The sequence below is a fragment of the Citrus clementina genome, unplaced genomic scaffold (assembly GCF_000493195.1).
Source record: "Citrus clementina cultivar Clemenules unplaced genomic scaffold, Citrus_clementina_v1.0 scaffold_1, whole genome shotgun sequence".
Classification (NCBI taxonomy): Eukaryota; Viridiplantae; Streptophyta; class Magnoliopsida; order Sapindales; family Rutaceae; genus Citrus; species Citrus x clementina.
In genome coordinates, this window is record NW_006263303.1 from 22019 (window position 1) to 49224 (window position 27206).

At 40.8% G+C, this 27206-nt stretch overlaps 1 protein-coding gene across 1 annotated transcript in view; it reads left to right on the top strand.

Annotated features, from left to right (window-relative positions):
- Positions 1–20710: 20710 nt before the first annotated feature.
- Positions 20711–27206, top strand: part of LOC18054821 (ubiquitin carboxyl-terminal hydrolase 26) — a 12053-nt gene continuing 5557 nt past the window's right edge. Inside the window, exons 1-8 of the mRNA XM_006449988.2 lie at positions 20711–21159; positions 21759–21855; positions 21955–22551; positions 23499–23754; positions 24393–25144; positions 25377–25485; positions 26343–26521; positions 26946–27193. Of these exons, the coding sequence (XP_006450051.2) occupies positions 21776–21855; positions 21955–22551; positions 23499–23754; positions 24393–25144; positions 25377–25485; positions 26343–26521; positions 26946–27193 (2221 nt within the window). The 5' untranslated portion in view covers positions 20711–21159; positions 21759–21775. The remainder of the gene's footprint in view (positions 21160–21758; positions 21856–21954; positions 22552–23498; positions 23755–24392; positions 25145–25376; positions 25486–26342; positions 26522–26945; positions 27194–27206) is intronic.

Consider the following 27206-nt stretch of genomic DNA (forward strand, 5'->3'; position numbering starts at 1 on the left):
TCGGGAGGCCCATGAAAAAGGCTCAAAACCATATGCTATAGCCTTTAGCCTGCGACCCGAGGAGAGAATTTAGGTTCTTCTCCAGAAGCAATCATGTTCTTCTCCACTAAGGACAATCCTTGGGCTACCGTCGTACCATAGGGCCTTGCCCTACTGCCGTGTGGGAGTCTTTAATAGCTTCTTGGGACTTTATTAAAAAAAAGGCTGAAAAAGGCGTATTTTGTATGAGGTTTAAATTCCGCCAAAACCACTCGGGGGCTCTAAATGGACTCCCACCTTTTCCGATGCAATCGTACAGTGAGAAAGCCCGTTCTAAAAATTCCAGGTTATTTCCAGGTTGGCAAATGAAAAAAACACAAAACTGTGTGCTATAGCCTTTTGCCTCGGGGCCCAAGGGGAGATGTTGGATTCTTCTCTAAAAGCAACCGCGTTCTTCTCCACTGAGGACATTCCTTGCGCTACTGGGATGCCGTAGGGCCCTGCCCACTGGCGTCTGGGAGTCTCTGATTGTTTTTTGGGACTTTATTAAAAAAAATAAGCTGAAAAAGGCAGTTTTCTCAAGAAATTTGGAATAAATTCTGCCAAAATAGCTCGAGGGTTCCAAACGTACTCCCGTCTTTTTCGGTGGCACCGCACAGCCCGCAGGATGTTATGGCTAGAAGACCAATCCAACGTTCCAAGGTAGCCCCAGGAGGAGCCCATGAAAAATGCCTAAAACCGTGTGCTAAAGCTTTTTACCTGGGGGCCCGATGAGACAAGTTGGGTTCTTCTCTAAAAGCAACCCCATTCTTCTCTGGTAGGGACATTCCTTGGGCTACCAAGGTGCCATAAGGCCTTCTTCACCACTGTCTGGGAGTCTCTGATAGTTGTTTGGGACTTTATTTAAAATAAAGGCTGAAAAATGTGGTTTTCTCATGAATTTTGGAATAAATTCCACCAAAATAGCTCGAGGCCTCCAAATGGACTCCTGTCTTTTCCAGTGGTGTCGCGGTACCCGCAAGAACATTCATACAGAAGCCCGTTCAAAAATTCTAGGGTAGCCCGTGGGGCCCATGAAAAAGGCTCAAAACCATATGCGATAGCCTTTAGCCTGCGACCCGAGGAGAGAATTTGGGTTCTTCTCCAGAAGCAATCTTGTTCTTCTCCACTAGGAATAATCCTTGGGCTACCGTCGTACCGTAGGGCCTTGCCCCACTGCCGTGTGGGGGTCTCTAATAGTTTCTTGGGACTTTATTAAAAAAGGCCGAAAAAGACAAATTTTTCATGACCTTTAAATTCTGCCAAAACCACTCGGGGGCTTTCAATGAACTCCTGCCTTTTCCGATGGCACCGCACAGCCTGCAAGAAGTTGCGCCAGAAAGCCTGTTCTGAAAATTCCATGGTATTCCTAAGGTGGCCAATGAAAATGCATAAAATCGTGTGCTAGAGCCTTTTGCCTGGGGGCCGAAAGAGAGAACTTAGATTCTTCTGTAAAAGCATCCCCGTTCTTCTCCACTGAGGACATTCCTTGGGCTACTGGGATGCCGGAGGACCCTACCCCACCGCCGTCTGAGAGTATCTGATAGTGTTTTTTAGGACTTTATTTAAAAAAAAGGCCAAAAAAGGCAGGTTTTTCGTGAATTTTGAAATAAATTCCACCAAAGCCACTCGAGGGCTCTAAACAGACTCCTATCTTCTTTGATGGCACTACACAGCCCACAGGAAGTTGCGCCCAGAAGCTTGTTCCAAAATTCCAAGGTAGCCCCAAGAGGGGCCCATGAAAAATGCCTCAAACCGAGTGCTATAGCCTTTTGCCTAGGGGCCCGAGTAGAGAAGTTGGGTTCTTATCTAAAAGCAACCATGTTATTCTCTGCTGGGGATATTCCTTTGGCTAGCGGGATGCCATAGAGCCTTCCACCACCGCCCTCTGAAAGTCTTTGATAGTGTTTTAGGACTTTATTAGAAAAAAAAGGGCGAAAATGGTGGTTTTCAGATGAAATTTGGAATAAATTCCGCCAAAATAACTCGAGCGCTCTAAACGAACTCCCTTCTTCTCCGGTTGTGTTGCGGCACCCATGAGAAGGTTCGTACAGAAGCCCGTTCAAAAATTCCACGGCAACCTCGTGGGGCCCATGAAAAAAGCTCAAAACCGTATGCTATAGCCTTTGGTCTGTCGACCCGAGGAGAGAATTTGGGTTCTTTTCTAGAAGCAACCCCATTCTTCTTCGCTTGGGACAATCCTTGGGCTATTGGGGTACCGTAGGGCCTTGTCCCACCACCGTCTGGGAGTCTCTGATGGTTTTTTGGGACGTTATTAAAAAAAAGGCCGAAAAAGGCAATTTTTTCATGAATTTTGGAATACATTCTGCCAAAACCACTCGGAGGCTCTAAACGGACTCTCGTCTTTTCTAGTGGAACCGCACAGCCCACAAAAAGTTGCGCCCAGAAGCCCATTCCGAAAATTCCAGGGTAGCCCTGGGGGGGCCCATGAAAAAGGCTAAAAATCGTGGGCTATAGCCTTTAGCCTGGAGGCCCGAGGAGAGAATTTGGGTTCATCTCCGAAAGAAACCATGTTCTTCTCTGCTGGGGACATTCCTTAGGCTACCAGGGTGCTGTAGGGCCTTACCCCACTGCCGTCTGGGAGTCGCTGATAGTTTATTGGGACTTTATTTAAAAAAAAAGGCTGAAAATGAGGTTTTTTCATGAACTTTGGAATAAATTCCGCCAAAACCACTCGGGGGCTCTAAACGGATTCCTCTCTTTTTCGGTGGCACTGCACAGCCCGCAAGAAGTTTCACCCAGAAGGCCGTTCTAAAAATTCCTTGGTATTATCATGAGTCGCTGATATTTTTCAGGGAGTTTATTAAAAAATAGGCCGAAAAAGGAGGTTTTTTTTATGAATTTTGGAAAAAAATTCTGCCAAAACCTCTCGGAAGCTCCAAACGGACTTTCGTCAAAACTGAGTAGTATGGCCTGGGGGCTCGAGGAGAGAAGTTGGGTTCTTCTCCAAAAGCAACCCCGCACTTCAATCTTGGGGACATTCCTTGGGATGCCGAGGTGCCGCAATGCCTTGCCCCACCACCCTCTAGGAGGTTCTGATAGTTTTTAGGGAGTTTATTCAAAAATAGGCCGAAAGTGCCGGTTTTCTCATTTATTTTGGAATAAATTCTGCTAAAACGGCTCGATGGCTCTAAACAGACTCCCGTCTTTTCCAGTGGTGCCGCGCCACCGGCGGGAAGATACGCACAGAAGCCCATTCAAAAATTCCAGGGAAAGTCCGGACAACCCATGAAAAAGGCTCAATATTGTATGTTGTATTGGGTTCTTCTCTTGAAGCAACCTTATTCTTCTCTACTTGGGACATTTGTTGGGCTACGGGGTGCCGTAGAACCTTGCCCTACCATCGTCTAGGAGTCTATGATAGTTTTTTATGACTTTATTTAAAAAAAATAGGTCGAAAAAGGTTGTTTTTTTCATGAATTTTTGAATAAATTCCTCTAAAACCACTAGGGGGCTCTAAACGAACTCCCGCCTTATCCGATAGCACCGCATGGCCCACAGGAAGGTGCGCCCAAAAGCCCTTTTTTCAAAATTCCATGGCAGGCCCATGAAAAATGCCCAAAGCCGTGTGTTATAGCCCTTTGCTTAGGGGCCCGAGGAGAGAAGTTAGGTTCTTCTCTAAAACCAACGTCGTTCTTCTCCACTGAGGACATTCCTTAGGCTACCAAGGTGCCGTAGGGCCTTGCCCCACCACCGTCAAGGGGTCTCTGATAGTGTTTTGGGACTTTATTAAAAGAAAGGCTGAAAAAGGCAGTTTTTTCGTGAATTTTGGAATAAATTCTGCCAAAACTAGCTCGAGGGCTCTAACCAGACTCTCGTCTTTTCTGATGGTACCACACTACCCGCGGGAAGGTTCGCACATAAGCCCGTTCAAAAGTTCCTGGGCAGCCCCAGGGGGCCATAAAAGAGGCTCAAAACGGTGTGCTATAGCCTTTAGCCTGGCGGCCCGAGGAGAGAATTTGGGTTCTTCTTCGGTAGCAACCCCGTTCTACTCTGCTGGGGACATTTCTTGGGCTACCGGGGTGCAGTAGGGCCTTGCCCCACCGCCGTCTAGAAGTCTCTGATAGTTTTTTAGGACTTTTTTTTTAGGCCAAAACAGCTCCACACAGAATCCCTTTTTTTTCCTGTGGCATCGCGGCACCGGCGAGAGGGTTCGGACAGAAGCCCGTTCAAAAATTCTAGGGTAGCCCGGGGATCCATTAAAACAGCTCAAAACCGTGTGCTATAGCCTTTGGCCTAGCGGCCCAAGGAAGGAATTTGGATTCATCTCCGGAAGTAACCTCATTCTTCTATGCTGGGGACAATCCTTGGGCTACCAGGGTGCCGTAGGGCCTTGTCACACCATCAACTGGGAGTCTCTGATAGTTTTTAGGGACTGTATTCAAAAAGTAGGCCAAAAAGTGTAATTTTTTCATGAATTTTGAAATAAATTCCACCAAAATCACTCAAGGGCTCTAAACGGACTCCTGTCTTTTCTGGGGGCACCGCACAGCCAGTAGGAAGTTGTACCTGGAAGCCGTTCCAAAATTAAAAGGTAGGCCCAAGACGGTCCCAGGAAAAATGCCCAAAATCGTGTGCTTTAACCTTTTGCCTGGGGGCTCGAGAAGAGAAGTTGGGTTCTTCTTTAAGAGCAACCATGTTCTTATCTGCTGGGGACATTCTTTGGGTTACCGGGAGGGCGTAGGGCCTTGCCCAACCGCCGTCTGGGAGTCTTTGATAGTCTTTTGGGACTTTATTAAAAAAAAATAGGCCGACAAAGGCGGTTTACTCATGAAATTTTTAATAAATTTCGCCAAAATGGCTTGAGGGCTCCAAACGAACTCTCGTCTTTTCCGGTGGTGCCATGGCACCCACAAGAAGGTTCGAATAGAAGCTCGTTCAAAATTTCCAGGGTAGCCCAGGGGGCCCGTGCAAAAGGCCCAAAACTGTGTTCTATAGCCTTCGGCCTGGAGGCCCGTGGAGAGAATTTAGGTTCTTCTCCAGAAGCAACCCTGTTCTTCTCTGTTAGAGACAATCCTTGGGCTACTGGGGTGCCGTAGAGCCTTGCCCCACTGCCGTCTGAGAGTCTCTAATAGTTTTTTGGGACTTTATTCAAAAAAATAGGCCGAAAAAGGTGGTTTTCTCATGAAATTTTTAATAAAGTCCACCAAAACAGTTCGAGGGCTCGAAACGGAATCCTGTTTTTTTCGGTGGTGCCACAGCACCCGCGAGAAGGTTCGCACAGAAGCCCGTTAAAAATTCAAGGGTAGCCCCGAGGGGCCCATATAAAAGTCACAAAATCGTGTGCTATAGCCTTCAGCCTGGCTGCCCGAGGATAGAATTTGGGTTCTTCTCCAGAAGAAACCCCATTCTTCTCTGCTGGGGACATTCCTTGGGCTACCGAGGTGCAATTGGGCCTTGTCCCACCGCCGTTTGAGAGTCTATGATGGTTTTTTTGGACTTTATTCAAAACAATAAGCCGAAAAAGGCGGTTTTTTTCATGAATTTTGGAATAAATTCCACCAAAACCACTCTAGGGCTCTAAACGGACTTCTGTCATCTCTAGTGGCACCGTACCACCTGTAAGATGTTGTGCCCAGAAGCATGTTCCAAAATTCCAGGGTAGCCCAATGAGGGGCCCATGAAAAATGCCCATAACCGTGTGCTATAGGCTTTTGCATTGGGGCTCGAGGAGAGAAATTAGATTCTTCTCTAAAAACAACCCAATTCTTTTCCACTGAGGAAGTTTCTTGGGTTGTCGAGGTGCCGTAGGGCCCTTCCCCACCACCGTCTAGGAGTCTCTTATAGTGTTTTGGGACTTTATTCAAAAAAAAATAGGTCGAAAAAGGCGGTTTTCTCATAAAAGTTTTAATAAATTCCGTCAAAATAGCTTGAGGGCTCCAAACGGACTCTCGTCTTTTCCGATGGTACCGCGGCACCTGCGCGAAGGTTCATACAGAAGCCCATTCAAAAATTCTCGGGCGGCCCCAAGCGGCCCATGAAAAAGGCTCAAAATCGTGTGCTACCTTTGGCCTGGTTGCCCGAGGAGATAATTTGGGTTCTTCTCCTGAAGCAACCATGTTCTTCTCCACTAGGGATAAGTTGTGTGTAGTAGGGCCTTGCCCCACCGTAAAAACTGCCCATGAGATGTTTTGCCCAGAAGCCTGTTCCAAAATTCCTGGGTAGCCCCAGGGGCCTATGAAAATTGCAGAAAATTGTGTGTCATAGCATTTTGCCTGGGGGCCCAAGGAGAGAAGTTTTGTTCTTCTCTAAAAGCAACCATGTTCCTCTCTGCTGGGGACATTCCTTGGGCTACCGGGGTGTAGTAGAGCCTTGCCCCACCGCCGTCTGGGAGTCTCTGATAGTTTTTTTTTTTTACTTTATTCAAAATAATAGGCTGAAAATGGCGGTTTTTTCATGAATTTTGGAATAAATTCTGCCAAAACCACTATGGGGCTCTAAACGGACACCCGTCTTTTTCGGTGGCACCCCACTGCCCATAAGATGTTGTACCGAAAGTCCGTTCCAAAATTCCTTGGTAGCCCCGGGGGGGCCCATGAAAAATGTAGAAAACCGAGTGTCATAGCATTTTGCCTAGGGGCCCAAGGAGAGAAGTTTTGTTCTTTTCTAAAAGCAACCTTGTTCCACTGTGCGAGAGACATTCCTTGGGCTTCTGAGGTGCCGTAGGGCCTTGCCCCACCAGTCTACCACCGCGTAAGAGTCTTTGATAGTTTTGGGACTTTATTAAAAAAAAGGCTGAAAAAGGTAGTTTTTCATGAATTTTGGAATAAATTTTGCCAAAACAGCTCAAGGGCTCCACACAGACTCTCGTCTTTTCAAGTGGCACCACACCAGCCGCGGGAAGGTGTGCCCAGAAGCCCGTTCCAAAATTCTAGGGCAGCACAAGGGGACCACAAAAAAGCCAAAAATCGTGTGGCATAGCCTTTGGCCTGGGGCCCAATGAGAGAAGTTGGGTTCTTCTCCAAAATCAACCTCATTCTTCAACCCTAGGGACATTCCTTAGGCTTTCGGGATGCCGTAGGGCATTGCCCCACCGCCATCTGGGAAGCTCTGATAGTTTTTAGGGAGTATAATAAAAAATAGGTTGAAAAAGTCGGTGTTTTCATTTATTTTGGAATAAATTCCGCCAAAACAACTCAAGGGCTACAAACGGACTCCCGTCTTTTCCAGTTACGCCACGCCACTCGTGGGAAGGTTCGCACAAAAGCCCATTCAAAAGCAACGTTGTTCTTCTCTACTAAGGACATTCCTTGGGCTTCCGGGGTGCCGCGGGACCGTGCCCCACCACCGTTTGAGAGTCTATGATAGTTTTTTGGGACGATATTCAAAACAATAAGCCGAAAAAGGTGGGTTTTTAATGAAATTTGGAATAAATTCCCCCAAAACCACTCTGGGGCTCTAAACAGACTCCCGTCTTTTCTGGTGGCACCGTACCGCCCATACGATGTTGTTCCCAGAAGCCCGTTCCAAAGTTCTAGGGTAGCTGAAGGAGGGGCCCATGAAAAATGCCCAGAACTGTGTGCTATAGGCTTTTGCCTCGGGGCCGAGGAGAGAAGTTGGATTCTTCTCTAAAAGCAACACCATTCTTCTCCATTGGGGACGTTCCTTGGGCTGCCGGGGTACCGTTGGGCCCTTCCCCACCTTCGTCTAGGAGTCTCTAATAGTTTTTTGGGACTTTATTCAAACAAATATGCCGAAAAAGGCAGTTTTCTCATAAATGTTTTAATAAATTATGCCAAAACAACTTGAGGGCTCCAAACGAACTCCCATCTTTTCTGGTAGTGCTGCGACACCCACGAAAAGGTTCGTACAGAAGCCCGTTAAAAAATTCCCGGTAGCCCCGAGGGGCCCATGAAAAAGGATGAAAATCGTGTGCTATAGCTTTTGGCCTAGCTGCCCGAGGAGATAATTTGGGTTCTTCTCAGGAAGCAACCTTGTTCTTCTCCGCTAATGACATTCCTTGGGCTATCGAGGTGTAGTAGGGCCTTACCCCACCGCCGTTTGAGAGTCTATGATAGTTTTTTGGGACTTTATTCAAAACAATATGCCAAAAATGGCGGTTTTTTCTTGAATTTTGGAATAAATTCCGCCAAAACCACTCGGGGGCTTTAAACGGACTCCCGTCTTTTCTACTGTCACCCCACCGCCCGTGAGATGTTTTGCCCATAAGCATGTTCCAAAATTCGTAGGTAGCCCCAGGGGCCTATGAAAAATGCAGAAAATCGTGTGTCATAGCATTTTGTCTGGGGGCCCAAGGAGAGAAGTTTTGTTCTTCTCTAAAAGCAACCATGTTCCTCTCGGCTAGGGACATTCCAAGGGCTACCGGAGTGTAGTAGGGCCTTGCCCCACCACCGTCTGGGAGTCTCTGAGAGTTTTTGTTTTTACTTTATTCAAAATAATAGGCCGAAAATGGCAGTTTTTTCATGAATTTTAGAATAAATTCCGTCAAAACCACTACGGGGCTCTAAACTGACACCCGTCTTTTCCAATGACACCGCACCACTAGTAAGATTTTGTGCCCAGAAGCCCGTTCCAAAATTCTAGGGAAGCCCAAGGAGGGGCCCATGAAAAATGCCCATAACCGTGCTATAAGCTTTTGCCTCCGGGCCCGAGGAGAGAAGTTGGATTCTTCTCTAAAAGCAACCCTATTCTTCTCTGCTGGGGACGTTCCTTTGGCTATTGAGGTGCCGTAGGGCCCTTCCCCACCACCGTCTGGGAGTCTCTAATAGTTGTTTGGGACTTTATTCAAAAAAATAGGTCGAAAAAGGTGGTTTTCTCATAAAAGTTTTAATAAATTCCGCCAAAACAGCTCAAGGGCTCGAAACGGACTCTTGTCTTTTCCAGTGGTGCCGCGGCACCCGTACGAAGGTTTGTACAAAATCTCATTTAAAACTTCTCAGGTACCCCCAGGGGGCCCGTGAAAGTGGCTCAAAACCGTGTGCTATAGCGTTTAGCCTGGATACCCGAGGAGAGAATTTGGTTTCTTCTCCGGAAGCAACCTCGTTCTTCTTTACTGGGGACATTCGTTGGGCTACCGAGGTGTAGTAGGGCCGTCCCCCACTACCGTTTACGAGTCTTTGATACTTTTTTTGGGACTTTATTCAAAATAATAGGTCAAAAAAGGCGGTTTTCTTATGAATTTTGTAATAAATTCTGTCAAAACAGCTCGAGGGCTCCAAATGAACTCTCGTCTTTTCCAGTGGTATTGCAGCACCCACAGGAAGGTTCGCACAGAAGCCCGTTCAAAATTTCCATGGCTACCCTGGGGGGTGTTGTGCAAATTTTAATGTACTCGCAAGCGCACGAATCTATTGTAGTATAGATTAATGGTGACGAGTGTCGATCCCACGAGGAGGTGGATTTTAATTATATATAGAATTAATTTTGTAAATGGGTAGTTGGATTTATGGTGGAAATGATTTGGAATATGCTAATACTTAAATTAAAATGGCGAGAATAAATTCTAAAATTGGAATTGCAATGGAGAGAATAAATTGAAGAGAAAATCTATTAAATTGACGTACTTGGGTATCTGGATCCGTGTCAACATGCATCATGGGCTAAATAATCCGTATTAATGCCAATTAAATCATGAGGGGGGGAATCCACACCTCATGAACCACGCTCTAATCAATATGGTGCTAAGGGCTTATCGTGCCAAATAATAATAACCTTATACTAGAGGGCCGGCGAAACCAAGGCGGTACTAAACAAGATTAGTATTATTTGTCGACGAGAAGTCAAAACATCCACAAAAATTAGAGGGGAAGAGAAAATAAATTTACCAAATTAAGCCCATGACACATGTTGAGACTTCACCTTCAACCCAAGCTTGAAAGAAAATTAGCCACTCATAGTTGAACTAGGGGCAAAATGGGAATTTATTAAAATACGAAGAAAATACAAGATGGAGAGGGAATTACAGAAAATGGATCCCAAAAATGGATTCAGAGATATCAAATTAGGGGGGAGAGGCCCCCTTTTTATAGATACATGGAGTAAATCATAGCCATCGGATTAAAAACAGTTTGGACGCTCAGGATTGCGCCACGTCATCAGTCAACAGTCCACGGTTTGACCACGCGGATGAACAGTAACACGGTTTGACCCGACTTTGAACAGTAACGCGGTTTGACCCGGATGAACAGTAACGCGGTTTGGTTGAAAATAATCCTGTGTGATGCATGCATCGTACACGAGATTTTTCGTCCACTGATATGCTGCCACGTCACCATCAACAGTACATAAGAATTTTAGTCCAACAGGATCGTGACACCTCATCAGTCAATGCCACATCATCGGTCAATGCCACGTCATCATCCGTCTATGTGAACAGTGTCGTGAACAGTAACGTAGACAGTACCATACACGTGAATAGTACCGTACATGTGAATAGTGCCATTTTTCCTTTTATGCTCCTCCTAAGGTTTTTGACCGTCCTGAGTTCAAAAGTGATGTCCGTTTTGCCGTCTGATTTCTCCTTTATTGTGAAATGACTATAATGCCCCTAAAATACATAAAATACTTAATTAAAATAAAACACATGTAATTAAATCACAAGAAGGTTAAATACATAAAAGTAAGGGTTGTTAGTAAGACTTGAAATGTAAAATGACGGTTTTCTCCTTTATAAATATGCATTTTCTAACACTCAACAGGGGGGCCCATGAAAAATGCTCAAAACCGTGTGCTATAACCTTTAGCCTGGCGGCCATAGGACAAAATTTGGGTTCTTCTCCAGAAAGAAACCCCGTTCTTCTCTGCTGGAGACATTCCTTGGGCTGCCGGGGTGCCGTAGAGCCTTACCCCACCGCCGTTTGGGACTCTCTAATAGTTTTTTTGAGACTTTATTAAAAAAATATAGGCCGAAAAAGGTTATTTTCTCATGAATTTTGGAATAAATTCTGTCAAAACATAACAGCACAGAATGAGAACAGCACGGAACTAGACTAAGGAAGTCATCTGTAGTGCCCCTTGCACTTCCTAATGGGAGTTTCCCTGGTTGACTATTCTTACTATGAGAACAATGAGCACCAGCTTCATTCACAAGAGAATGGGCTTCCTCCAGTCATAATCATCCCGTACGCTAAGAACACTGCTGATTCGAGGGGGCAAGAGGTTCCACTCATCAAAGTGAGAGACGTAGGGCTTCTGCCTGGCCTATAATATTCTTTGCCACTTTTCAAATCAATAATAATGATGTCAGAGATATTCCAAGAGGAGGACTCAGGTTCCGGTAAACTTGTCTTTAGACCTAATGCTAGCTTTCTGTCAAGTCTATCTAGGAAAAGGTCTTGTACCATTGAAATATGGTCCATGTAGTAGTCTTATGCGTTGGACCGGGTCTCCTCTGATTACGACGATGAAATGGTAAAGAGATGTCGAAATGGTGAGAAAGCTCACAATCCATAAGTTTGCCCGTTTGGAGATGTTGAACTATCGTTAGTACAATTGCGGAGACTTTCGTCGCTTTGTTCCTGCCTGGCTCACTAGTCAGACCCCAAAAGGGATATGTGCGTCTTGTTCGGATGGGTAAGTTTGAGCTTTTATGAATTGAGTCTTGGTCTCTGGGTTCCGAGTACTATGTGCTATGGTATTTGCTAAACAATCCAGTTCTATAACCTCTTTTCTGCTCCCATTGGCGGCTCAACTTCGCTTTTGTCCAATGATTCCTTCTAACATAACAGGGCATTCGTGAACAAGCCCTGCTAACAGCTCTTTGTCCGATTCTATTTCTATTTCCTGCTCGATAAGGGTCAGAACTCGATCCGGGAATTTCATTAGACCTCGAATGCGCTCTGACTCTTGGGGGAAGATCTGCTTGAGAGCATCGAATCGTTGCTGCTTTTGCCATTGGTCTACAAATCGCTGCAACCAATGTCCCGAAAGTAGCCTTCGTCGTCTTTTAAGTAGAATGATGGGCTCTTAGGAATAGAAGTGGGCATGAATGGAGCTTCTAGGACTGTGTTGACTGAAACTCTCTTTGTCCATCTAATCTTGATTTGCTGTAAACAGGCGATAGTGTCAATTGGCTTATTTGATGCTCACTGCCTGAATTTAGGAGTTAACCCGATCGAGATCAGATGATGCAAGGAACGGATTTGATAAACTTTTTGGCAATTCGCCTCTTTCGGGATCTTCTATGACTCTATTCGCTTCTTTCTTCCAATGGAGGTCACCTCGCTCGCCTAAGAATGAGCTGTGGGACTTTTTGGATCAATTGCTAAGGAGCAGACTCCAATCCATATACTTTTCTAGTATAAAAAACCGGGCTCCAAATGGACTCTCGTCTTTTCCGGTGGTATCGCAGCACCTGCGGAAAGGTTCGCATAAAAGCCCATTCAAAAATTACAGGGTAGCCCCAGGAGCGCCAATGAAAAAGGCTAACAACCGCCATCTATATCATTTGGCCTGACGGCCCGAGGAGAGAATTTAGGTTCTTCTCTAGAAGGAACCTCGTTCTTCTCTGATAGGGACATTGCTTGGTCTACCATGGTACCATTGGGCCTTGCCCCACCGCCGTCTGGGAGTCTTTGATAGTTTTGGGACTTTATTTTAAAAAAAGGCCGAAAAAGGCGGTTTTTCATGAATTTTGGAATGAATTTCGCCAAAACAGCTCGAGGGCTCCAAACGGACTCTCGCCTTTTCAAGTGGCACTGCACCGGCCGCGAGAAGGTTAGCCCAGAAGCCTGTTCCAAAATTCTAGGGTAGCCCAGGGGGACCACAAAAAAGCCCCAAAATCGTGTGTTATAGCCTTTGGCCTGGGGGCCCAAAGAGAGAAGTTGGGTTCTTCTCCAAAATCAACCTCGTTCTTCAACCCTGGGGACATTCCTTGGGTTGCTGGGGTGCCGCAGGGCCTTGCCCCACCGCCATCTAGGAGGCTCTGATAGTGTTTCGGGAGTATATTCAAAAAATAGGCTGAAAATGTCAGTTTTTTCATGAATTTTGGAATAAATTCCACCAAAACCACTCGGGGGCTCTAAACAGACTCCCGTTTTTTCAGTGGCACCGGACAACGGGCAGGAAGGTGCACCCAAAAGCCTGTTCCAAAATTCCTGGGTAGCCCCTGGAGGTCTAAAAGTAACCTCGTTCTTCTTCCCTGGGAATATTCCTTAGGCCGTCAGGGTGCTGTAGAGCCTTGCCCCACTGTCATCTAGGAGTCTCTAATAGTTTTTTGGGAATGGTGTCTGATAACAGGGAAGATAAGATTCAATTCATTAGGGATGGCTTGAATAAGGAGTCATTAAATGATATCCTTTTGTCTCTTGAAATGCATCCCAGTGGATATGTACAAGGAGCGATTCTCTAGTTATGACCGTTATTCCAGAAAGAGCATGCACGATATAGTCTCGGGAATCTGACTATAAACAACCTTGTTTGCCAATTTATAAGAAAACTAGATGGGAAGCTCATCCTTGACCCATAAAGGGCATTCAAGTTGTTTCTGGACATAAAACCAAAGGAAGATGTGAGCCACAATCGCAACTACCTGTAAATATCATTTTACTTCACTGTTGTTTTATTTCACTATTGTTTTATCATTTTATTATTGTCTTTAATAATTTTATTTTATCACTGTTTACTTTTTCCTTTTTACTATTTCCTTTTTGACTCATGAGCCATGTGCTTTACGCATTATTTGACACTGACATGCTACCTCATACACAGTTGTGATCCACTGTCACCAAGATTTTTAAATATGACTTTTTGTCAAGCACTCACAAATTATTTTTGAGAAGTATCACAATGGTAGCTACTCCCAATAGACAATTCAAGTACATTTGTGTGCTTTCTGGATTTAACTATGGCAAACATAAAGAGTTTGTTGAGGCAGCCATAGATCTTGGTCGAAGCATAGCAGAGAGAAAATTACACTCGGTGTATGGAGGAGGTAACCGAGGGTTATAAAAATTGGTCTCAGAAGCTGCTTTGGTCAAAGGAAGCCAAGAGTTAGGCATCATCCCACGAGCCCTAAAACCTTTGGGCAGTTTGTCTGACTCACCGATTGAAGAGTTAGTCGTCTTAGATATGCAAGAAAAAATAACTTAAATGCTTAATCATGCTGGTGCTTTTATTTTCCTTTCAGGAGATCTTGCAACTCTAAAGGCACTTATCACGCTAGCATCTTGGGCCCATCTGCACATTCACCAGAAACCCATCGATTTGTTAAATGTCAATAACTTTTATGATGCATTTATCGCACTTTTTAACCATGCAATAAAAAAACTATTTCATTCCTTCCACAGCGAAAAAGCTTTTTATTTGTGCTCACACTGCTAATAAGTTACTTGATCTGTTACAAGCTTATAAACCAGAGCTAGACTCAAGGACCCTTGTGTTGGAGTCTCTAAATAATGATGGTAACAGTAGCCGCAGTAAGAAGTACAAATTAGATTTAACTCTCCGCTTGTAAATATTTTCTTCTATGTTCCACTACCCAGGTGATGTCTTCTAAACTCTACTCTTTTCTTTAAAATATTGAGGACAATGTTTCGTTCTAGTTGGGGGGAGGGAATAGTCAACAATTGTGGAATTTTGGTTAAGTTTTTACTAATTTTTTGTTGTAGAGACTAACCATGGCTAACTTTTTGTGTTGAAGATGATTGAATATGGAGTGTAGTGACTCTAGAAACGCATCTTCTCGGTTTTAAAAAAAATTCTTTTTAATTTCTCCTTTATAAATATACACTTTCAAAATTTTGAGTTGAAGATGGTTGAATATGGAGAGTAGTGCCTCTAGAAATACATTTTCTTAGTTTTTAAAAAAAATTATTTTCTTTTTCTATCATTTTAAGTGTAACTTTTCTAATTAGCTTTTCTGCGTCATTTTTTATCTTTCTGCATGCATATTTTCTTTTCATGTTAGAATAGGTTGGGGGGTAGACTGTCATTTTAAAAAAAATTGTGTGATTTTTTTTAATATTGGATGACATGATAACTTTCAAATTTTAGTATTTGTATTATCTTTGGTCTTAAGTGATGTTATGCTATGTTTGCTATTCTATATGTTAATGTCGAAGACAAATATGAGTTACTTGAAGGAATACACATGTCATAATAAATACCAAGTGAGTTTTTGAGCCTGTCATTTTTCTTGGAGAGTAACCCCTTTTGCCTATTCTTCATACAGCTTAGCAGTTTATTATTTTTCAAACGATCTCTAGAATTCTTTTGAGCCAACCCTCTAAAAAAAATTTGTTAAATAAAATAAAAAAAAATGTGTGTTGCTACATCTTGAGGTGCATCTAACTAGTAGATATGGAAGATTATTTAGAGCCCTAAAAGACAATGGAAATGCCATTTTTGACCCGTTTGAGCCTTTCTAACCATCCCTTTTGTGAAAAAATCCATAGTTAACCCTTTTAAACCTTTAAACAAAAAAACTTTTCTTTGTCAAACTTATCATCTTGACCCACTCTGATTTAGAGTATTACCTGATATCTTACAAGTTACATCACCTATTTATATTTGAGAAAAAAGTAAATAATTATTTTGTTTAGTGAAGTTGTGCCAAACAAAAACAAAAAAAATTTTTGTTGTTTCAAAAAAAAAAGAGAGAAAAGAAAAAAAAATAAAAAATAACAAATAAGCAAAATGTACCTTGTAATTTCTAAAATAACTCTGATTTTTCTCAAACATATATTTTGTTTTCCTTATTTCTCCTCCTTTATTAGCCATGTCCCTACCCTACGTTACGTTCTAATAAAAGTCCTTCTTGATTTTAGGGAACTGTAGTTTGAAGTAGAAGCTAGTTATATGGGCTAAAAAGATGTAGTGGTGCATAAAAAAAAGAAAAAATAATAAATAAATAAATAAATTTGGTTGACTAGCATTTTTGTTTGACTTAAGATCGTGATATTTTTAAGTTGTGGGCATATTCCTTTCATCTTGGTGAAAGCGTGTGATATTACTTCTGTATTATTTTCTCTCAAATTTAGCATTCATTGGAGTGACTATTTTTATTTAGGTTTAATTTTCTTGTGAAAGTGTCACTACTTCTAGTGAGATTTTGGGATTTGACATGTCATTCTTGAAAGTAGCTGTGACAAAGTCTACTAGGCTGATTCATGTGGATGGTTGATGTAGGTGTGATGTTTCTTTAGACTTGAGATAATGCTTATATTTTTATTTGACTGCTATCATTAGTCTGATTGAATAAACACAAGTGTTTTAAAAAAAATTTTCATTTTGGATTTGAATTTTGTTTTCACTTTATTTGCTAGGGACTAGTAATAAGCTAGTTGGGGGGTGTGTTGAGTGTTAGAAAGTGTATATTTATAAAGGAAAAAATCGTCATTTTACATTTCAAGTCTTACTAACATCCTTACTTTTATGTATTTTAGTCACTTGTACTTTAATTATGTCTGTTTTATTTTAATTAAATATTTTATGTATTTTAGGGGCATAATGGTCATTTTACAATGAACGAGAGTTCAGACAGCAAAACGGACATTACTTTTGAACTCAGGACAGTCGAAAACCTTAGGAGGAGCATAAAAGGAAAAATGGCATTATTCACATGTATGTTACTATTCACATGTACGGTACTGTCTATGTTACTGTTTACGACATTGTTCACATAGACGGATTGATGATGTGGTATTGACCGATGATGTGGCATTGACTGATGAGGTGTCATGATTCTATTGGATAAAATTTTTATACATTGTTCATTGGTGACGTGGCAGCATGTTAATGGACCAAAAATCGCATGTACGGTACATGCATATACACAGGATTATTTTCAACCAAACCGCGTCACTATTCAAATTGTGTGGTCAAACAGTGTCACTGTTCAAACCGCGTGATCAAACCGCGTACTGTTGACTGATGACGTGGCGAAATCCTGAGCGTCCGAAATGTTTTTAATTTGATGGCTATGATTTACTCAATGTATCTATAAAAAGGGGGTTTTCCCCCCTTAATTTGGCATCTCTGAATTCATTTTTGAATTTCATTTTCTGTAATTCCTTCTCTATCTTGTATTTTCTACGTATTTTAATACATTTCTATTTTATCCCTAGTTCAATTATGAGTAGCTAATTTTCTTTCAAGCTTGGGTTGAAGGTGAAGTCTCAACATGTGTCATGGGCTTTATTTGATATATTTATTTTCTTTTTCCCTCTAATTTTTGTGGATGTTTTGACTTTTCGTCGACAAATAATAATAATCTTGTCTAGATACTGCTCTGGTTTCACCGGCTTCCTAGTACAGGTTATTATTATTTGGCACGATAAGCCCTTAGCACCATATTAATTAGAGTGTGGTTCATGAGGAGTGAAAATCCCCATCATGATTTAATTGGCATTAATGAGGAATATTTAGCCTATGGTGCATGTTGAAGCAGATCCAGATACCCAAGCGCTTCAATTATAATAGTTTCCACTTTAATTTAATTCCGACATTCCAATTTAAATTCTAAGATAGTCTAAATCACTTTCACCACAAATCCAACCACCCATTTAGAAAAATTAATTCTACACACAATTAACATCTACCTCCTCATGGGATCGACATTCGTCACCATTGATTTATTCTATAATAGATTCGTGCACTTGCGAGTTCAATAAAATTTGCACAACAGTTATAACCTTTGGCTTTTGGGACTGAGGAGAGAAGTTGAGTTTTTTCTCCAAAAGCAGCCCAATTTTTCTCTCCTAAGACATTCCTTAGGGTAGCGGAAGTGTTCCCAAGCATTTTGCTACTGCTGTGGGAGGCTCTAATAGTCTTCTAGGAATTTATTCTAACAATAGGCCAAACAAATTGGTTTTTCTTTTAATTTTGGAATAAATTCTGCCAAAACTACTCCGGCGCTCCAAATGGACGCTTGATTTTTCCCATGGCATCACATCGCCCGTGGGATGGTGCATACAACAAACTGAGCCAAAATTCCAAGGCAACCCAAGGGAGACCCATGAAAAGAACCAAAACGAGTGTGTTATAACCTTTGCTTTGGAGTCCAACGAGAGAAGTTGGATTTTTCTCCAACAGCAGCTTGGTTTTTCTCCCTTAGGGCATTCCTTGGGCTGGCAAGACTACTTCCAAGTGTTTTCTCATCACCTTTGGGAGGCTCTAATAGTTTTTTGGGACTTTATTCTAAAACCAAAAAAACTTGTTTTTCTTAGCATTTTGGAATAAATTATGCCAAAACTACTCCAGGGCTCCAAATGGACTCTCATTTTTTTCCGGTGGTATTGCGTCAGCTGCAGGAAGGTGTATGCAAAAGACCGAGCCAAATTCCAAAGCAGCCCCAGCGAGGCCCATGGAAAGGGCCAAAACTGGTGTGCTACACCCTTTGGCCTTGGGACCCGATGAGCGAAGTTTGATTTTTCTCCAAAAGTAGCCAGGGTTTTCTCCCCTCAGACATTGGTTAGACTGGCAGGAGTGCCCCAAGCACTTTGCCACCCCTGTGGGGAGTTTTTTAAGAGTTTATTCCTACAATAGGCCGAAAAAACTTATTTTTCTTTGAATTTTGGAATAAATACCGCAAAAACAACTTTGGAGCACTAAATGGACTCTCGTTTTTTTCGATGGCAACATGTCGCCCGCGGGAAGGTGCGTGCAAAAAACTAGGCCAAAATTCCAAGGCAGCCCCAGGGAAGCCCATGAAAAGAACCAAAACTGGTGTGCTATAGCCTTTGGCTTTGGCGGCCAAGCAGAGAAGTTGGGTTTTTCTCCAAAAACAACTGGGTTTTTCTCGCTTGGGACATTCCTAGGGCCGGCGGGAGTGCTCCCAAGCATTTTACCACCCTTGTGGGGACTGGGGAGGCTCTAATAGTATTTTGGGAATTTATTCCAAAAATAGGCCGAAAAAACTGGTTTTTCATGAATTTTGGAATAAACTCCACCAAAACTACTCCGGCTCTCTAAATGAACTCCTTTTTTTGTGGCATCGCGTTGCCTACAGGATGGTGCATACAACAAACCGGGCCAAAATTCCCAGGCAATCCAAGGGAGGCCCATGGAAAGAACCGAAACTGGTGTGCTATAACATTTGCTTTGGGGCCCAAGGTGAGAAATTGGATATTTCTCCAACAGCTGCTTGGTTTTTCTCCCTTATGACATTTCTTTGGCTGGCAGGTGGCTCCTAAGTGTTGTCCCACCGTTGTTGGGAGGCTTTGATAGTTTTGGAGCCGTACAGTAGTTTTGGCTGAATTTTTATCAAAATTCAAAGAAAAACTAATCTTTTCGCCTTTTTTGGAATAAATTCTCAAAAAACTATAAGCCTCCCGACAACAATGTGGCACCACTTAGAAGAACTCCCTATAACCCAATGATTATTTTGGCGGGAAAAAATTTGATTCCTTTTAGAGAAAAACCCAACTTCTCTCCTCAGGCTCCAAAACCAAAGCTTATAACACACTGGTTCTGGAATTTTTCATTGGCTTCTCTGGGGCTCCCTTGGATTTTTGACCCAATTTTTTAGCACGCATCTTGACATGGGTGAAACGATACCATTGGAAAAAATGAGAGTCTGTTTCAACCCTCGGAGTAGTTTGTACGGAACGTTTTTCAAAATTCAAAGAAAAACTAGGTTTTCGATTTATTTTTAGAAAACTTTCCCAAAAAACTATGAGAACCTTTCGACAACTGTGTGGAACCGTTTGTGATGGCTCGTTGCAACCCAAAAAATGTTTTGGCAAAGAAAAACCAGATTGCTTTTAGAGAAAAACCCAACTTCTCTCCTCGAGCCCCAAAACCAAACACTATATCACACTAGTTTTGGCCTTTTTCATGAGCTTCTCTGGGGCTGCCTTGGAGTTTTGACCTTTTTTTCCTATGCACCTTGACATGGGCAAAACAATGCCACCAAAAAAAACGAGAGTGGTTTCTATGGAATTTTTTCCAAACTTTAAGGAAAATTTGGATTTTTCGATATATTTTTCTAAAAGTTTCATATATGTTTCGAAAGCCATAACTTGGGCTACATGTATCCGTTTTAGGCGTATAATATACCGTTTCGAAGCTTATGATGAGACAAATCAAATCCAAATTATATACTCCATAAAATCAATGGGTTTATGCGCGACAGGCACCTGTCCCACTGCCTGTCTCACTAAATTTGGTGAGACAAGCAGTGGGACATGTGCCTGTCTCACTTGTTCTGGGCTTCGTTTTTTACCCCATTTTTTTGTGTTTTCAATGATTTTTCTTCATTTCTCAACTCAAACTAAGTACTTTAACAAATCACATTATTTTATGAATGAAAAATAACAACATTTGCAACAAAACCCACTTTAATTTCGAACTTAGTTGATAAAATCAATAGATTAAAGGTTTACATTGTGTAAGACCATAAACTAACTTTAAGAAGCTCTCCAATTGATGATTATATCTTTAATTATACAATGTTTGTTTGATGGAATTTGTTGATTTATTGAGAGTGATGAATGTTTGTTAAGTTGTTGACGAAAATCCGTATTTAGTTGTGTTGGAATTGAAAAAGTGGCATGCCTTTGTAAATTTGATGAAAGTGATGGGGGTAATCTAGTCCAAAAATAGGGTGTTTTGCTAGTTATGATAGAAAAAACTTTAAGGAGTTAAAATTAAAAAATACAAAAATTTTAAGGTTATTCTTGTAAATTTCCCAAACCCCAAAACCAAAAAAAATATACATTCATCTCAATGTTGTCCAGCCGTTACATGCACTTCCTTAAATCGTTGTTAAATTTTATCTAACCACACAAACACAGTTGGTTCGATCCAACGGCTAACGTAGATTGAACCCAATATTTATATTGTTCATTTATAAAATCGAACACCGCAAGTCTACTGTGCTGGACTATTTATTAGCAGCCCAAACACCCGAGGCGGAATTAAGCAGACTGTCTCAAGCTAGTCATTAGTCAGCTGCTCTGCGTTAGATTGTCTGTCTCACGTATCATCTGGTTAAAGCTAAAAAAGGATTTAGAAGAAAAAAGAGCAATATTATAGAAGACTTCTCTCTCCTTCCGTGTTCCCTCTCTCAATACGAAATCTGCGACTTCTCCTTTTTTCCGAAATCTTAATACGACCACAGCAAATCGTCGTGTTACTGGAGAAAAAAATACTCAAATATCCCCCAAATCAAGTTGGTGTACTTGTTTCTGTGATATCAGGAAAGCATTCGCTTGCTTTTAGGTTATAAATTTTTCTTACATTTTTTGATAAAACGTCTTGAATTACTCTGACGATTTTGATTTTTTAAATTTTTTATTGCTTATGCGAAATTTCATTTTGCTCGAATTATATTCTAGGGTTTTGGTCCATATTTGCTTTCCCCCCCCCCCCCCTCCTCTTTTGTGAAAGGTAGTTATTGTTATACAACAGAACTAGTTTGCCAACGAAAATGCATGTGTGGTGTTGTAATCACCTGTCAATAATTTTGTTGCTAATTTAAATTGATGAAATTGTTGCTCTTTGTCTGATCATTAATGCTGATAACTTAGTCTTCTCTACTCCAGCTCTTGCATTACGTATTAATGCTTATTGGACTTGCAATTTATTGTTCTTATTTGAGGATAGTATGTTATGACGGAAAAATAAATAAATAAAGAAAGAAAGTCTTATGTTTTGTTCTCTATAAAATTGTTAGCATTGTCGTTCCTTGAAGAAACCTGATTATCAAGTATTCTTATGGGAAAGTACATATGTATCTCCTGATGGTTTTCTATGTTCTCTCACTTCCTTGTTGATTGAAATTAATATGACAAAATCTTTTTCATCAATGATTCCTGCAGAGCTGGTTGTTTATAACATGAGCAGACCAACCACACGGAGTAAAAATAAAAGACACAGGCCAATACCTGATGTGGATACAACTTCTGAAATATTGAGGTACAGGCATTTCTCTGTTTCCATATGCAAGTTGAATGCTCTGCTTTCCAACCATGTTCTGTTCTATATAGTTTTTGTTTTCTTTTCGGCCTTGTGTAGGAAAATCCATGCTACAGGCGAGATAACTGATGGTGATTTAAAACAGCTGTATAAGATTTCAAAGCCAATTTGTCAAGGCTGCCGTGTAAATACTAAGGATAATCCTAATTGCTTCTGTGCACTGATTCCACCTCCTAATGGAAGCCGGAAATCTGGCTTGTGGCAGAAAGTATCAGATATTGTTGAAGCTCTTGGTCCAGACCCATGCAAGGATCTTCGTGTCTCTGCTGCCTCACCTGCTGGGCTTACAAATCTGGGTGCAACTTGCTATGCAAATAGCATACTGCAGTGCCTATACATGAATAAATCATTTCGTGAAGGTGTTTTCTCTGTTGAACCAGATGTCTTGAAACAACATCCCGTGTTGGATGAGCTTACAAGACTTTTTGCCCAGTTGCATGCCTCTAATAGGGCTTTCATTGACTCAGCTCCCTTTATAAAAACTTTGGAATTAGATAATGGAGTTCAACAGGATAGCCATGAGTTTCTGACATTACTTCTTTCTTTGCTTGAGCGTTGTTTAAGCCATTCTAATGTTTCCAAAGCTAGAACAATTGTTCAAGATCTTTTCCGTGGAAATGTGTCGCATGTGACAACGTAAGAATGGATTTTCTCAAATGCTACTTTTTGCTTTTTCTTGTGATTTTTAGATTTTGATTCTGGGCATTGTGTTCTATATTTCTTTATTAATATTGATGCTGCATTAGTACTTTGCTCCCACATTTGTGCTTGTTCAGGTGGGGAAAGTGCAATAATAAGGACTTTTATGCCTCATTTTGTTGATGAGAAGTAATACAACAGCCTATGCCACATGAAGAAACTTGAGAAAGCTAGATACTGACCAAGATAATGGCCATGATAAATATTATTTTTTCAAAAACAAAAAAAAATTTCATGCCTTTTTTCCTTAGTTTCATTTATTCAAAACACTTGAAGGTTGATTGACGTCTGCTGAAAGGATTTCAGAAGTTGGCTGCTTAATAAATATAATTGACATGTCAATTATATTATCATCCATAATATCTTTTCCCGCTGTCAATTATATTATCATCCATAATATCTTTTCCCGCTTGGTTGGTTTTGTTTTGCTAGAGAGTTTATAATCTGACAAGGTAAAAATAAAGTATTCATGTTTTGCTCCTCATGGATCGCTTGATTTGAAGTTAAATTTCAATCTCACTTTTTTGTTATCTTTTGTTATTAACCTCACATCTGTAGTTGCAAATACCTTAAATGATAAACTATGAATAAGTCAGGAGTTATGCAAGCATCTGGTAGTAACGACTGCTGTCTCCCTAAATATTATTTCCTTGTTTGACATTAGATTTTTCTCAGTTGTCTGCATGCTTTCTGGTTTGATTTGCATAGGCTGGTTCGCCAAGGTACATGATGACTACATATGGTCATCCTTTTGGGTATTTAAATATTTTGATGTCTCTTGTTAAATGAATCCATTGTTTTCAAATGGAGGGGGCATGTTATTATAAATATATGGTTTCAACTTTCATAATTGTTTAGCTCTTACTTCTCTTTTCTGTGTTTAGGTGCTCAAAATGTGGAAGAGACTCTGAAGCTTCTGCAAAGATGGAAGACTTTTATGAGCTTGAGTTGAATGTTAAAGGCTTGAAAACTTTAGATGAGAGTTTAGATGACTACCTTAGTTTGGAAGAGCTTCATGGAGATAATCAATATTTTTGTGATTCATGTGGAACAAGAGTTGATGCTACACGTAGCATCAAGCTGCGCTCACTGCCTGATGTTCTTAACTTTCAGCTTAAGCGCTGTATTTTCCTTCCAAAGGTAATCTACGGGTTACACTTAATTTAGGGCATACTATAATTTAAAATTCATGCACTAAGGAACATTTGTGTGGCAGAACATAATTAGAGAAGAAAAGCCTTATGCATAGATTTCTGAAAGGATAAATCCTTCATAATTTCTATTAGATTGACTACGGAGGATAAAAAAAGAGGCCTTGATCACCAATATATCTCTCAGTATCGAAATCTCTTGCATTTCTTCTATGATTTTATTGACGCACACTATAGGATGAGCTGGGAATGGTAAAATGGATCTATCTCATCTTTTGGCTGCTGTGGTATGTTCACCGGTTGCACGTGACAATAATTATGTATAGTTGTATATTCTTAACTTATTTGCGTATTTATACAATTGTATGATACTATGTGTGGCTTATCTGTATGCCATGTAATGAAATTTTTATTGGCTTCGAAAATTGCATTTGGTTTCTTGACAGCTTTAACTTTGTTGTATAGAAATTACTAGATTTTACATGGTGCATAATAGAGTTCATCAATTCTTTTATTGTAGTCATATTACTGTGGAGCAATCTTCCCTATCTAAGGACTCTGCCATCTTCTCTGCATCATCTGTCCATATATTGACCATTCCTTTGTGTTTTTTGTTTGTGCTAGTAGACTACCATGAAGAAGAAAATCACTTCTCCCTTTTGTTTTCCGGGAGAACTAAATATGCAGCGGAGACTATCTGAACCATCTCAACTTGATTTGACATATGACTTGTCAGCTGTTCTGATTCACAAAGGAACTGCTGTGAACAGTGGTCACTACATTGCACTTATTAAGGATGAGAATACAGGACAGTGGTGGGAATTTGATGATGAACATGTTTCAAACTTGGGCCATCATCCATTTGGAGAAGGCTCTTCAAGTTCTGGTTCAAAAGTTGTTCGTTCTGAACCTGTTGTTTGTCAACCTGTGTCAGAACGAGTGGAAGGTGCCAATGAAAATCATGTTGACGTTCACCTACCGTCTTCAGAATATTATAATGGTAGTAATGTAGAGAGATTCACATCTAATGATGCGTACATGTTGATGTATAATCTTCGGCGTGACAAGGAGGATAGCAAAAGGGAAGATGTGGTTCATGATGTCAACAATATGGAAATAGAAAGTGAAATGATTTTTTTCAATGATGACATTTTCCTTCCATCTCATCTTGGAAAAGACATAAAAGAATTAAACAGATCATATTTGGATGGTTGTGAACAATTCAAATTAAGGAAGAATAGAGAACTGGATTGCATTTCAGAAAGGAAACAGGAAGTCCGATCACTTCTTTCTGAGGCTCCCGTTCCATCACTTGAAGAACCATTTTATTGGATTTCTTCGGATTGGCTTCGCCAGTGGGCTGATAAAATTTTCCCATCGTACGTATGAGTTCCTCTTATATTGTTTGAAGTATTTTCACCTGCTTCCTTGTTTTTCGTTTGTAAATCTTCTTCATTTCTTGTAGACAAGGACGTTTGCTTTTCCGGGTAGGTAGTTATTTATACCTCAAGACTTTGTATGGTGCTCATATTATTCCATTTCTCTTATTGACCTTGAGGCCTGTCCCTATGGTATTTGAGTCTTAACGTTTTGCCTTATAATCTGCTGCAGTACTCTAGACAATACATCTATTCAGTGCTTGCACGGGAAAGTCCCTGAATCCAAAATTGGCTCCATGAAGCGAATCTCCTCCAAAGCTTGGAACAAATTTTTCTTTAAGGTATTTACACATTTGAAATCTTCCAATTATGCGTGAAGTCTTCATAATGGTATGAAGTTACTTTTTTGAATTTTTTTCATGGCATTCTTTTATATATGTAATCTGTTGTCCTTTTGGAACTCTTCATAAGTTCCGGTTGGCTATTCTTGTGGTGAATGCTTTCAATTCTGTTAAAATTTAATCATATGGAAGCATGTAAAATTGTGGTTGAATTGATACAAGTTGTGAATTTTTGTATGCCTGTGTGCTTTTGTGCATTTGTTAGTGAGAGTTGTCTTGTTACTTCCTCCACCCTTTTTGTTTCTATACCCTTTTTTTTTTTGAACACGCAGAAGTTTTTTCTTGGCTGTATTGTGTCAGTGCCTATGCAAGAGAGTTGGGGGAGGGAGCTACCAAGCTGCTACTGTTAATTAATGTTATTGAAGTTTTAGAGGACAGAGAGAGGAGAGGCACAAAGTTCCCAACTTGTATACCTATAAAACTTAATTCTATACCAATGCTAATTGGAAAAAAGAATCAGAAACTTTTTGTAAGCAATGAGTAGACCCTGGACGACAGGGAGGATGGGAGAATCTTATGGCCAATGATGTGATCACGCCTTTGTTGGTTTAACCTTCTCGGTGTATGTACATATTCTTTTGAAATAAAAATATATATTCTATATTTGCTTAAACGAATGTGGATTTTTTCTCCAGTTATGTTCTTTGGATCATGTTCACATCACCCCTTCTTACGGTTGAATATTCTTTATTTCTTCTGATTACTTAAGAAGTCTGTGAATTGTTTTCCTGTTTTTGTTTCTGTATTTTTTGTGTAACTATTACATGTGACTTACTGTAAAATGCTTGTAAATTCAGTACAATGGGGGCCCAGCACTGACCAATGATGACTACTGCATGACTTGCCTTATTGATGGTGCGCACACAGTGGTATGTGCTGATAGCTATAGAGATCGAAGAAAATCATTGAAAGGGCTCGCAGATGATGTGCTATCAGGGAAGCTTGTTGAGGGAACATACTATGTATCCAAGTCATGGTATAACTGCAAATCTTTCTATTGCATCCTTATTTTGTTTCCTTTTTCTTGTCGTGGAAATCAAGTAACCATGAATCATATAGTATGTTTAACTACATGTTCTTTTCTTTTGAAAACGATAAACTAAAGAAAAAACTTTTCCCTTTAACATGCTTTATTTTTATTTCAAATCAATACTTTAGCAAATGCTTGCTCTTTCTCTCTCTTTTGCCTTTCATCAATTTGAAATTTCAGTGAGGTTTCTATTTGACTCAGAAATTTGCTGAGGTCATCACTAATTTTAATCTCAAAGCAAGTTTTCCTTTTGTCTTGAAATTGGTTGACGTCAGAGTTTTGGAATTATGATATCACATATCTTTTGGGAGTTATTTAGTCTTCGTTTATTGGTGGGTTTATAGTATTGATAATCATTCTGTTTTTGTAGGCTACAACAATGGACAAGAAGAAAAAACCTTGATGCTCCCAGTGAAGCTGATGGAGGACCAACAACTTCAATTAGGTGTCCCCATGGGCAGTTGATGCCTGAGAAAGCTGGTGGTGCTAAGCGATTGCTGGTTCCAGAGATTCTCTGGCTCTTTATTTATGAAGATGCCATGAAAGTAAAGCCCGACGATCTATTGGGTTGTTCAACCTTTCCTTTAGACTCTGAAGAGTACCGAGTTGACATCTCTGGTCGCGCACGCCC